This window comes from Corapipo altera, unplaced genomic scaffold, assembly GCF_003945725.1.
Source record: "Corapipo altera isolate COAL_440 unplaced genomic scaffold, ASM394572v1 271, whole genome shotgun sequence".
NCBI classification, from domain to species: Eukaryota; Metazoa; Chordata; class Aves; order Passeriformes; family Pipridae; genus Corapipo; species Corapipo altera.
The window spans coordinates 258529-271100 of record NW_020884935.1 but is presented as its reverse complement, the minus strand read 5'-3'; the positions used below and the strand labels follow the sequence as shown (position 1 = coordinate 271100).

Below are 12572 nucleotides of genomic sequence, written 5' to 3'. Positions count from 1 at the left end.
ATAATAAAATCTGCTTATGACTGTCACATTCCTTCTGGACAATGATGTGCACCCTAGACTTTAGTGTAGAAATATGAATAGAGCAGTTGTAGTTTTTCTGCATGTTCACACCTTGTCAAGCTACTTGGCAAATGTCTCTTAGGTTTAATAAGTTCTTCAAGCTCCTGGGGAATTGGTGCTCATCTTTCCAGTGTCTGCAGGACATCACAGGGAGTAGGAGCTTAAATGTATAGGTCTAGAATTCCTCTAGCAATTGGAGGTGGGGCAGAAGCTGAAGCTGGCTCTGTGTTGGAGGCACACACAAGCCCTCCTGTGAGCAAAAGAAGAAAGCTCCTGACTGCTAGTTCAGGCCTTTTTCAAAGCATAACTATGAGCAAAATGAGTCATTCCGAGCAGCTTGGCAGCCAAGGGCAGCCCGAGGGCTGGGTGCATGTCTGGCGAACGTCACAGTGACATATCTTCTCTACACCATCTCTCCCTGTAGATGGTAAGGTCAGTCCCAGCACCTTATCCATAGGAAGCGCTTTACCCTCATCACTCACTTCAAACTCCGCAGCTATGTTGGACTTCACCAGTTCCCTGAAAGCGTTTATGGATGGCGGTGAGTATTTAATTCATTATCAGCCTCTACTAGCCCTGTGTGTTTGCTTCCCTAAAGCATTCCATCCCTGCTTGAGGAGAAGTCCCAGAGATAAAGGGTTGCAGTCAGGTGAGGGAGGGGCTGGGTGTACATTACCTTAAATATGTCACATGCTTCCCTGCTCGTAGTGTTGCCAAGGCAGCAAGGCCAATGAAGTGTTTCTGCCTGAAGCTTTTCTGGGGAAGGATAACAACTGGGCTGCTTTCCAGGTGGAATTCACATGCAGAAACCTGCAGCCCTGCCATGTCGTGGTGCTCGCTGCAATCCAGAGCTGTTCCCAGCGGGTGTCAAGTCCAGCGGCAATAGATCTTGTAGTGGAGCAGTCACCTGAGTGGTGATGCTCTAATGGGTCCGTTAATTTCTGATTTATTTCTGCTTCTGTCAGTCTCCTAGACTGGCCTGGGTTTTATTTCCTTTTGTTGCACTTGGCAAGAGATGCCAAATGTTAGCAAAGTGCCTTCAGGAGGAGCAGCAAACATCAGTAGAAAGCGAGGCTGTTGCCAGAGATGACTTCTACATCTTGAAGAACAGCCTTTCTGGCATTGCCAGTGTAACCCTCTTTTCTTGGGTGAACCCCACTGCCCAGACTTCCCTCTCTGCTGTTGGGAAAAGCTGTTACAGCTCTTCCTCCTCTCCTTGCCATTTTAACTGTCGCTGATGTGGCGAATGCTCTTGGAAGAAGGGGTTACCCAGCCTCCTTGCTGCAGGAAAACAGACCTCTGTAGGGCTTTACAAATATAAATACTTCAGAGCTATCAGAAGATCTGCTTTAAAGCTCATTAATAATATTGTCTGAATTGCCCTGTTTGGTTTAACTGACCCTGCTTTGAGTGGGTGACTCGAGCATGAGCCTGTAGCAGCTTCAAAGGTGGTTACAGCTCTGCTGGGGTGTGGGGCTGGACTTTCTAATCAGATAACAGGGCTTCACAGGAAGGACCCAACATGCTGCCCAAAGGGATGCGATGGCCACCTCTACAGACCTGTTGATTCTGAGCCAAAACAGCAGATTTTCAACTTTTATCAGTCCTTGTTCCCCCAAACTTCTGCTTGCTGCCTCACTTGTAGCTCTCCAGCCATGGCTGGCACTCTGCTCACAGGAGATATATGAAGAAATAACTCACCTGTGTGTAAGAGTCTTGATATTGCAGAATTGGTCAAGATTTTGCTGTTGAAGCAAATGGCAAGTTTAAAAGTTAAATCCACTGCAGCTCAGATTGCACCCTTTCCATGAATAACTTACTAATTGCTTTTTGTTTATTAACAGAGATTGAGATAAATATGCTGGATGAGCAGCTGATCAAGTTTCTGGCCTTGCAGAGAATACATCAGCTCTTTCCTCCCAAAACTCAGTCTCTAGCGAGCAGTGTCAATTCCCATCAGCAATCTCCTGTGGGAAACCACATTGAAGGTAAGAGCAGCCCCAGAATAGTTGGGTTATGTTGAGCCATAGCTTTCTGACACTCCCTTGCCTATTCCTTGAAGGAGATCTCCCTCTTCTTCTGGTATCTGTCTGATGCTGCCTTTCACTTTTTTTTCCTCTCATACCCCCGACTCTGGATATCCAGTGGCCAGAAACTCCTTCAGGTTCCTCTCCTTAATTGTTTACAAGTTTCAGCAATGGGAATACTTTCAGATTTTCTGTTTCAGTAGCTTCAGATTTTCTGCTGGAAATCTGAAGTGAAGTTGTGTTTTATTCATCTTGGAATTAGTAAGAAATGAGAAGGTTCAGCTGAGGAGCTTGGCGGGTTTTTTTTGTCCTCACCTTTGAGATGGGCAAGAGAAATCTGTGAATTCCTGCTCTATCTTTCTGGAGAAGTGAGACAAGCACAAGAACAGTAGGAAGAGGGGGAAAAATATATATGTGATGTTGTCATTGCCTATTCAGAATAATGTCACTGTCAAGCTGAAACCACTAAATATGACTAATGCAAATAATGGAAAACAACTTGTGTGTCTGTTGGAAATCTCCAGATTCCTGAGTTCAGCTTTGGCTTTGTTTATGATCACTGTTATCACCTAAAGCTGCAGGGCAAACATGACTTCGTGTTCCTCTGCATGCAGCCAGTCAGTTTAATCTGCTTTCAAGCACTAACTGGACAGCCTTGCTGTGGAAGCAATTCTCTGCTCCCCCTCTGCTATGCCTGGGGGTAAATATCCCAGATAAGATCTTTGGAAGTCAGTCAGTAATCTTTTTCTGAAGCTCTGTGCTTGTCTGCTGTAGCATCACAACATTCCCTAAATGCTTGTCAATCTTCTTGTGATCTGCTGTAGGACACAGCAGCAGGCTGTGGTATGAGCTGCCTTCCTGGTCTGGAATTCTTCAGCAGTCTGCCTTTCTCGAGGCAGATTGGTGCTGTCTTAACCCATCACCCTTTTTGGGCAGGAATGATGCATCCAGCTGACTGTTCAGCATTGTTGATGAAATGTTAGACCCAAAGCCTTTAGTGAGCCCTGCAGAGCCAGACAGCTGAAAGGACTCAGGGCAGCTGGGCAGAGGTGGAACCTGCACGTCCAGCGATGCCACTCGGTGTGGCTGGTGTTCTCGACGTAGGTGCCTCTGCAAACAGTCTTTCATAATCCTCATCTTCTGTTCTTTGATTTCACACTCTTGGTGTAACACTGTCCTGCAGATGTGGTATCAGGAGAGGCCTAAACTCGGTGTATAAGGGCTTTAACTCCAAAAGACAGTGCTGAAATCGTGGCTAGGCCTGTGTGGCCCACTGGAGTTCAATGTCTGTTCCACAGATTTTCTGTCCAGTTAACGTGGGCATGAGAGTGTGTGATTTGACTTGGAGCTGCTCTGGGGGGCTCAACCCTGGGCCAGCTGTTGTCCAGTGAGGCATAGGGACCAACCTGAAGGTGAAGGAGTCCACTCAGTAAGTCATCCTGTCCTGGGAACTGGGTTGGTCCCTGGCCAAACCCAGTTCAACCAGTGTGTTTTTCCTGCAGCTTCACTAGGAGTGAAATCACAGCTGTTAAGTTGGTGACATTCACCAGCACCAATTTTTTTTGAGTGGCACTTTGACAGGAAAGACTGAGCTCTTTGATTACCCAGAGTGGAAGAGATTAAGCAAGAAGCCAGTGATAGGAGGCTTGTATGTTCCTCAGCGTGGCTCCATTGTACTAATGCTCTCCCATTTGCATGGCTTCTGTGGGTTATTGGAGAGAGCAGTTTTCTCTGACTGGCAAAAAGATGTTTAATGGACAAACATTCCTGGAGGGTTGGGAATTGGTGTTTAGGCCAAAGCTGACTTTGTCCTCCTTAGGATCTGTGCTTTCTGGGCTGGGGAAGCTGAGGTCAAGCAGCTTTCCCAGCTGATAACATTGTTCAAGTAATTTCTTTTTATCTTGCAGCGCAAAGAAAGGAAGTGCAAGCCCGGGCAGTGTTCTATCCTCTGATGGGCTTGGGGGGTGCAGTCAACATGTGCTATCGAACCCTCTACATTGGGACAGGTGAGTGGCTTTTTCCTGCACTGACCTTTCAGAATCAGGGTGGTTCTCCCTGGCCCTCCCTAAGGTGTTTGCCAAGTGGGTGTCAAAGGAAACAGATACATTGTGGCCTCTTGTCCGGGGATTCTGCGCTGCCAAGAAACCTGGAAATCCCCCGTCTGCTTGAACCTGAGGTGGCACCTTTGTAACCTGGTGTCAAAACTAGAACAGCTGTCCTGGAGATTCAGTGCCTGACTGATGGAGAGAAGAGTTATGGTTTGTTTGTAGGTTTCATTTCTTGCTGCTTAGATTCTTCTGGTGCTCTGGGTAGACCCAGTAGCAGTGAAATGCTCTTCAACCTTCATGGAGCTGCTCTCTCCCTTCCCCCACTGAAACTTTGTTTGGTGGCTTATCGCAGCATTATTCATGCAGTCCTGGGAGCAGGACAAAGGCAGTTGCTCCCCTGTTGTTTTGCTAATTGAAGTTTAATTCTGTCTGTTGTTCCCTGCTGCCTGACAGTTTTTTTTTTCCCAAAGCAACTGAGCCTGTTTTGTCCTCTCCCATGACAGGAGCTGATATGGATGTGTGCCTTACAAGCTATGGTCACTGTAACTATGTGTCTGGCAAACATGCCTGCATATTCTATGATGAGGTGAGTGCCTGCCTGAGGTTTTTTTTATTATTATTTTTATTATTTGGCGTGCATGGCAGTGGGAGCTGGAGATGCAGGCAGCAGGTTGTCTTTGTGTGGTGCTCCTTTGTGGACTGCAAAGTAAGAGCCAGGGCTCAGTGTGTTTCACTCCAGTGAAGGCTGTGTCAGCCTTTTCTGTCAAACCTTTTTCTGAAGCACAGAGCTCTGCCAGCACCATTTCTCTGAGCTTACTGCCCATGGGCAAAGACTGACCACAAGTCAGCACTGTCACTGCTGGTGCCTAGGGAAAGAAAAAGTCATAGGAATGGTCTGATACTTTTTGATCCAGATGTGTTGTTAATAAAAGCTCAACTTTACATGTCAGCATCGAACCTCAGCTGCAGCAAATCAGGGAATTGCTCTGAGTCCCTTGTTTTCAGGTGTGATGAGGGAGCAAAGTGTTCATACCATCTGTAGTACTCTGTATAAATTATTTATTTAGCTAAAATTTTGGTGACACTCATAGCATAAACAGAAATCTACAATTTGTCCCTAACTACAGAGATTAGTTTGTTAGTTTGTTCTTGAAGTAAACAGACCAGCAGGCCTGCCAACAGTAGCACTGCTGGAGATGTCTCCTAGCATGGAAACGGTCTTTGAAGCAAGATTGAGTCTTTTATATCACCATTTGTCAACCAGCTCCTGAGCAGGATCCAGGATTAACCCACAGCCAGCTTTAGCCATTGCTCCAGTGCACTGCAAGCTACAGAACACAGTTGGTAATGGGATCCAGACCATAAATCTGTGTAGAAGCATCTACAGTGGTCAGTCCTATATCGGGCTCTAGGCACTGAGCTTCCACACTCCAGTAGGTTTTCTGTGGCTGTAGTATCTCTGGAAAGGGAGAATTCCCCTTCCTTGAGCTCCTGTCTGCTGATTCTCCTTCTGCAGTCTAGCAGCTTACTTCAAAACTTACTCCCCTGTGCATGGGGAATTTTTGTAACTTGATTAAAGCCCTGTGGTCCCTGGGGGATGAGGTCTTCAGCTCTCAGATGATTCCTGTGAGCTAACCTGAAATCTCCTCCTCTCTGTCAACATCCTCTGCAAAGCTCAGCTGAGCGTGACGCTGCTTGTGTAACGCTGCGTGTCATGGTAATGTCTCCTGGCATTTCAGCATCTGCACAAGGCCTGTAAACCCCAGACTGCCTCTATCCTGTGGCTGCTGCAGCACGTGGCATCCCCTTTGCCAGCTTGTGCCTGCTTTCCAAAGCACGTCTCTTCCTGCCAGGCACAGGTATTGGGCCAAGTTTGCATCAGGTGTGCCCGTAAAGTGGTGTGCTTGCTTTGTGAGCATCAGCTTGAATAGCCTGTTTCCAAAAGATGTGTTGGTCCAAGTGCACTAGGGAAAACCCACTTCCCTTTGGCCCTCCTCCCTGCCAGGAAGCAGATGAAAAACTGGTTGTTGTTGTGTGAGCACGAGCCATGCATGGGGGTTAGGCTCCTGGCCTCTGAAGCTGTAGGATATTTAACAGCTCTCGTTTAACCATCAACAGTGGTAGAGAGGGGTTGTGATTCAGTGCTCAAAAGGAGTGCATGGGCAGAAGCCCTTCTGACTGATAGAGGGCAAGTTTAGACTGGATATTAGGAAGAAATTCTTCCCAGTGATGGTGGGGAGGCCCTGGCACAGGTTGCCCAGAGAAGCTGTGGCTGCCCCATCCCTGGATGTGTCCAAGCCCAGGTTGGACAGGGCTTGGAGCCACCTGGTCTGGTGAAAGGTGTCCCTGCCCATGGCAGGGGGCTGAAAGAAGATGAGCTTTAAGGTCCCTTCCAAACCATTCTATGACTCAATGCCTTGATTCCCTTTTTTTTTTCAGAATACGAAGCATTACGAGCTGTTGAACTACAGTGAGCATGGGACGACCGTGGACAATGTTCTGTATTCGTGTGACTTCTCCGAGAAGATGACGCCCACTCCTCCCAGCAGTATTGTTGCCAAAGTGCAGAGTGTGATAAGTGAGTGTTGAGGCAGAGCCAGCCCCATGTACCACCACAGGGAGTTTTTGGAGGGGGATGGAAGCGGGTGGAAATCGATTCCTTGTTGGTGCCCATTGTTCTGCAGTGGCTGGTGCACCCTTTGCAAAAAGGGGAGCCTCACCACAGGTCGTGTGGGGTTACACAAGACCTTCCTCTGCAGCCTGGGGAGCTCTCTGCTCTGCTGTTGACACCACTCCAGCCTCCAGTGCTGGAGTTACCAAGCTCCAGGTCCAACCCTGAGGCCTTTCCCCATGCATGTCCTCCCTTTCCAGGCTGTGAGAAGATCTGGGCTGTCCTGCAGGCATTCTGTCCCCACGTGGCTCACTCCTCTTCTCCACCTGATCAGCTTCCTCTTTTTGGGCTGCCAAAATAGATATGTAAATGCCTCTAACTCTCTGGGACTTTGAGGAGATTCCTGTTTCCCTTAGATCAGCTGCTCACTGCAAACTGAAATACCTCATGGCTGAAGGATTTTACCCCTGAGACACCTCAGCAGCAACCCCTGTTGATGAAAACAAGCTGCCGCTGACCTGCCTAAATCTTACCATTTTTTTCATTCTTTTGCAGAACGACATAAAAGCAGAAAACAAGAAGAGGAGCCGCATGAAGAAGCTGCTGTGATGAATTCACAGGCACAAGGGCAGCATCGGAAACCTTGTAACTGCAAAGCCAGCAGCTCCAGTCTGATCGGGGGCAGCGGGGCTGGCTGGGAGGGTACGGCCCTGCTCCACCACGGCAGTTACATCAAGCTGGGCTGCCTGCAGTTCGTTTTCAGCATCACTGAATTTGCGACCAAACAGCCCAAGGGGGATACTGCCTTAGTACAAGACATAGACTTGGAGGAGAAGCTTTCTCTGAAACCCCACCAGGTGCCCGTGCTGCGGTCCAACTCAGTTCCCTAGGAATTTTTAGGAAGAGAGCTTTTGGATTAAGGAAAACGCCCTCAGACTCTTGCAATGCAAAAATGTACAAACCGAGGTGGGATTTTTCTGTGTCGGCCCAGAGACTGTTCACACGCCGTTTGCATGATATGAAGAACGTTTAACTTTTTTTAATTTTTCTTTTTTGCTCAAGTTTTAGGGGCATTTGCACATATATTTGTACTATACATTTCATTTTAAAAGGAAAACTGCAGTGAGAGCAGGACGCGTCAGAGCGAGGGGCGACCGCTGTCTGACTCGAGGACTCTCTCTGACAGACAGTTCCCATGCAGTTGTAAAATAATCAGAAACTTGTTCTATTTTGTGCCAGTGACAATAGTTTTATATTAAAAGAGAAATACAGTTTTCATACAGCAAATCTATACAATATCATTGTTTTATTTAATGTAAAGAAGCGCTCTTCTTCCCACAGTTATTTTTTCCCATCCCTCCCTGCTATGGTTGCACTACAAGTAGCTACTGTGTATTATGGGCAGTGAGAAATGAGTTCTTTTCCTGGTGTCCATCCTATTTTTTATTTCAAATAAGGAAAAGTGTTGGATTCTGTGTAAATACATCAGTGATGGCATTTTTCAATGTTTTAAAGCTGTGTACAGTGCTACATGTGGTATGACGTTCCTCAAATTGTCTATTGTAGCAGATCGTTTGTCGTAACCTGTCTGTCTCTTTTGTTTCTCTGCCACCTCCCCGCAGCAGAACAGCTAGTTCCACTGTACATAGTAATTGTAACGTTTTAGACTTTACAGAAACTTTCCTGTATTCTGTATATAAAAAAAAAATACTTCACATTCTGTTTTCTCGACTGTCTGTCTTCACTTGTGTCACCACAACCTGGAGCTTCCCCCCCGAGTGTCTGACCACAGAGGAGGAGCCTGAGGTGGGGGACAAGGCTGGGATGGGATGGAAGGAGCCTGATGTCCTGTAAGGGGGATGTGGTGGGATGCTGGTGGTGTGGGAGGGAAGAAGGTGAGGACTGGAAGGTGATAAAATCACAAAAACGAGTTGAGGTAGAAGGGACTTTTGAAGGTCATCTAGTCCAACCCCCTGCAGTAAGTAAGGAAGTCTTCAACTCAGTCAGGTCCAACCTCACCTCAAATGTTTCCAGGGATGTGTTTTACATCCAGTTCTGAGCTTCTCAGGACAGGAGAGAGATGGAGCAACCTGGAAGATGAGGGGACTGAAGCACCTCATTTAGAAGGGGAAGCTGAAGGAGTTGGGCCTAATTAGCCTGGAGAAGAGCAGACTGAGGGGATCTTACCCATGTATTTGAGAAGCTGAAGGGGGTGTGTCAAGAGGATGGAGCCAGGCTCTACTCAGGGGTACTGAGCAATAGAGTGAGAGGCAGTGGGCAGAAATGGGAACAAGGGAAATTTCACCTAAACGTGAAAAGGAACTTCTTTACTGTGCAGGTACCTAGGCACTACAATAGGCTCCAGGGGGAGTGGTGGACTCCCTTTCCCTGGAGATATTCACAACCTGTTTGGTCACAGTCCCAAGTGCGCTCCAGGGGCTGGACTAGATGACCTCCAGTGTGGTTCCGTCCTACCTGAACCACCCTGTGATTCTGTGATCTCCCGCCCCTTGGGGCAGGAGCGGTGGGGTCTGGCCCGGAGGGACAGCGGGTGCCCCTTGCCCTGTCCCCCGGGGCATCGATAGGGGGCGGGGGGCTGCGCTGACCCGCACTCACCCTCTCCCCGGGACCACGACTCGACCTCGCTTACCCTCCCCTCGAGCCAAGCGTACCTTGCCCGTCCATCCGTCGGTCCGTCCCGCCGCCGCGGGGAGGCGGGGGCGACTGCGGGGCGGCCCCAGCTCGACGGGGCGGGACCGGGAGGTGCCGGGCGGGGAGAGGGGTGGAAAGGGATCTCCCCCGTAGCGGCGGCGGCGGCGGAATGGGGTGGGCGCTGCTGTGCGTGGGGCTGCTCCTGGCGCTGTACACGCTGCTCCGGCACGGGCTGCGCAGCTCCCCGCGGCCCCGCGCCCGCCCCGCGCTGCGCGGCCGCACCGCCATCGTCACCGGTGAGCGCCGGGAGGGGCCGGGAGGGACCCGGGGCAGGCCCGGGCCCCGCTCACCCCCGCTCACCTCCGCTCCGCAGGGGGAAGCAGCGGCATCGGGGCGGCCACGGCGCTGGAGCTCGCCCGGTGCGGGGCCCGAGTGATCCTGGCGACCCGCAACGCCCTGCGGGGAGAGGCCGCCGCCAGCCGCATCCGCACGGTGAGCGCCTGCACCGACACCCGCCCCCCCGGGGGACCTCTGGGCACCCTCCTGGGCACTCCCATCCATGTGATATCCCAAGGCAGCACGCGGGCATCCGCAGACACCCCCAGGACACTCCCGGCACCCCACAGGCAACTCCAGGAGACACCTGGGATATCCCCATTGCACACCTCCCTTGGCACCTCAGGGTGGGACATCCCTGAATATCACATGGGCACCCCCAGACAACCCCATGGGCACCCTGAGGACACTGCCATGGCATTCCCTCAGCCCACTAACGTTACCCCCGAGAAACCCATAGGTACCCCCAGGAGACATGTCGGAAACCCTTCACCATCCTGGCACAACTAGGACACTCAAGGGGACATCTCTGGGCATCACATGAGCAACTCCCTAAACACCCTTGTGGGTATACCAGGGAAACCCCTAGGCTGTCCCAGGAGGCACCTGTCCATGGCACACCCCAGGGGCGCATTCAACAGGCACACAGAAACACCCCAAGGCATGGGCACCCTGTACCATGGGGGGAGCTGCATGGGCACTCCCTTCATGCTGGGGGTCCCGGCACATTGCAGCCCCTGAGCATGCTGCAGCCCTTTCACCCTGGGCCAGAACCAGCCCCCAAAGCATCCCCCCTGTCCCCAGCTGGATCCACCTCCACCCTACTTAGGGTACCCCCACTCAGGGCAGGGTACCCCCACCCCAGGCTGCCCCCCAGCCCTTCCCCTGCCCACAGGAGACAGGGAATGAAGAGGTGCGGTTCATGCACCTGGACCTTGCCAGCCTGCGCTCAGTGCGAGCCTTTGCCAGCACCTTCCTGCACCAGGAGCCCCACCTGCACCTCCTCATCAACAACGCGGGTGAGTGCCAGGACTCCAAATGCCCCCTGCACCCTTGGGGCACCAGCCGTGGGCTGCCATTGCCTTCTTCACAGGGGTGAGCGCCGGGGGCACGACAGAGGATGGCTTCAGCCTCCCCTTCCAGGTGAACCACCTGGGCCACTTCCTGCTGACCCAGCTGCTGCTGGAGCGGCTACGGAGCTGCGGGCCCAGCCGAGTGGTCATCGTTGCCTCCAGCGCCCACTGCGCCGGCCACCTGCGCCCCGAGTCCCTGGGCCGCCCGCCCCCAGGGCTGTTCTCTGCCTTCCAGGACTACTGTGACAGCAAGCTGGCCAACGTGCTGCATGCCCGTGAGCTGGCCACGCGGGAGCAGGACACACAGGTCACCTGCTATGCCGTGCACCCAGGTAGGACTCGCACTGGGTGGGCTCACCATCGGCGTCTGCCGGGGGTGTGCTCCGCAAACCTTTGTGTCCCTGTGTGTCCCGACCTCGTGCTTTGCACGGTGAAGTCACGTGCACAGGGCTGCTGTTGCACAGGGAGTGTTTTGCATGGTGCAGCCTTTGCACAGGGAATTCCTGCATGTGGAGCATTGTCCCCTTGCATGGTTGTTACTCTTTGCACAGGGTGTCCTTTTGCACATGTGTATCCCTCTGCATGGAGTGTCCCTTTTATATAGTGTATCCTTTTGTAGCATCCCTTTGAAGAGCATATCCCTTTATACAGTGTCCCTTTGCACGTGTGGTTTTGCATGGCATGTCCATTTATATGGTGCGTCCCTTAGCAGTGTCCCTGTGCACAGTGTCCCTTTTCACGGTGTGTCCCTTTGCATGGCGTGTCCCTTTTCACAGTGTCACTTTATACAGCATGTGTCCCTTTGCACAGGTATCCCTTTATACAATGTGTCCCTGTGCACACCTTCCTGCGCACAGCATGTCCCTTTTCACGGTGTGTCCCCTTGCACAGTGGACCCTTACACAAGTATCCTTTCACAGAGCACTGTGCACCACTGACCCCACCACACACCCCTTGCACGGCCAGGGCAGGTGTGGCAGTGCCAGCAGACATTCACAGCCACGCTGCCTGTGCCAAGGCCACCACGGCCATCTCCCTCATGTGCTCAGGGGACGCTCCACATCTGCTGTCCCTCGTGCAGGGTTTGTCAACACGGCGCTGTTCCGGCATGCGCCACTGTGGCTGAAGCCGCTGCTGCTGCCACTGGCCTGGCTGCTGTTCCTGGACCCGTCTGAGGGTGCACAGGTGGTCCTGGACTGTGCCACGCGGGATGGCCTCGAGCCCCTCAGTGGCCGCTACTTCACCGACAGTGGCCCCCAGCAGCCATGGCCACGGGGGCGCGATGACCGGCTGGCACGGGCACTCTGGGAGAGCAGCGAGCGCCTGGTGGGGCTGGGGGGGGCATGAGGTGGGATCCTCCCCAGGCGCCCCCACTGCTCCTGCACAATAAAGGTGATGGTGGTGATGGGGGAGCCTGTCGAGTCCTGTGTGGGGTGAAATGGGGATGCACAAAGGGCTGTGGCACCGCGGGGGCAGGTGGGCACGTGAGGGGCACCGGCCCTTGCACAGGTGCTCACCAGGCCCTGCTCCGCCTGAGGGGGTGTGTGTGACATGGAATGAGTGTGCAAAGGGGTGTGTGTGCACTGCAGTGTGTGCATGGGCGTGTAAGGCAGAGGTGCTGCACGCACATACGTGCAGAGCAGCACACACATTCCCACCTTGTACATTTGTGTACACACTGCAGCACGCACAGACCTCCCTCCCTTGCACACGCTGCAGCACACCCCCCTGAACCCTTGCATACCCGTCCAGTGTCACCCCCCCT

At 52.1% G+C, this 12572-nt stretch overlaps 2 protein-coding genes across 3 annotated transcripts in view; both read left to right on the top strand.

Annotated features, from left to right (window-relative positions):
* The window catches only part of PHF12 (PHD finger protein 12), a 32036-nt gene extending 23570 nt beyond the window's left edge, over positions 1-8466 (top strand). Inside the window, exons 10-15 of the mRNA XM_027660359.1 lie at positions 485-601; positions 1905-2048; positions 3995-4093; positions 4639-4721; positions 6575-6713; positions 7302-8466. Coding sequence (XP_027516160.1) covers positions 485-601; positions 1905-2048; positions 3995-4093; positions 4639-4721; positions 6575-6713; positions 7302-7636 — 917 coding nt within the window. The 3' untranslated portion in view covers positions 7637-8466. The remainder of the gene's footprint in view (positions 1-484; positions 602-1904; positions 2049-3994; positions 4094-4638; positions 4722-6574; positions 6714-7301) is intronic.
* Positions 8467-9508: 1042 nt separating this feature from the next.
* DHRS13 (dehydrogenase/reductase 13) lies at positions 9509-12212 on the top strand. Of its 2 annotated transcripts, XM_027660455.1 has the most exons (6): positions 9509-9694; positions 9772-9890; positions 10630-10753; positions 10828-10877; positions 11043-11139; positions 11889-12212. In XM_027660455.1, exons 1-6 carry the CDS (start codon positions 9568-9570, stop codon positions 12152-12154), a joined length of 783 nt encoding a protein of 260 aa, XP_027516256.1. In that variant the 5' UTR covers positions 9509-9567; the 3' UTR covers positions 12155-12212. The 2 variants fall into 2 exon arrangements, with proteins under 2 accessions (XP_027516256.1, XP_027516255.1); XM_027660454.1 differs by having other exon boundaries at positions 10828-11139.
* Positions 12213-12572: the final 360 nt, after the last annotated feature.

What these genes read in the sequence shown, in the direction of transcription:
- DHRS13 (XM_027660454.1), top strand. Translation starts at nt 9,568, where the DNA reads ATGGGGTGGGCGCTGCTGTGCGTGGGGCTGCTCCTGGCGCTGTACACG. An exon ending in CCGCACCGCCATCGTCACCG is followed by an intron (nt 9,695 to 9,771) that starts GTGAGCGCCGGG and finishes TCCGCTCCGCAG; the next exon opens with GGGGAAGCAGCGGCATCGGG. An exon ending in CCTCCTCATCAACAACGCGG is followed by an intron (nt 10,754 to 10,827) that starts GTGAGTGCCAGG and finishes CCTTCTTCACAG; the next exon opens with GGGTGAGCGCCGGGGGCACG.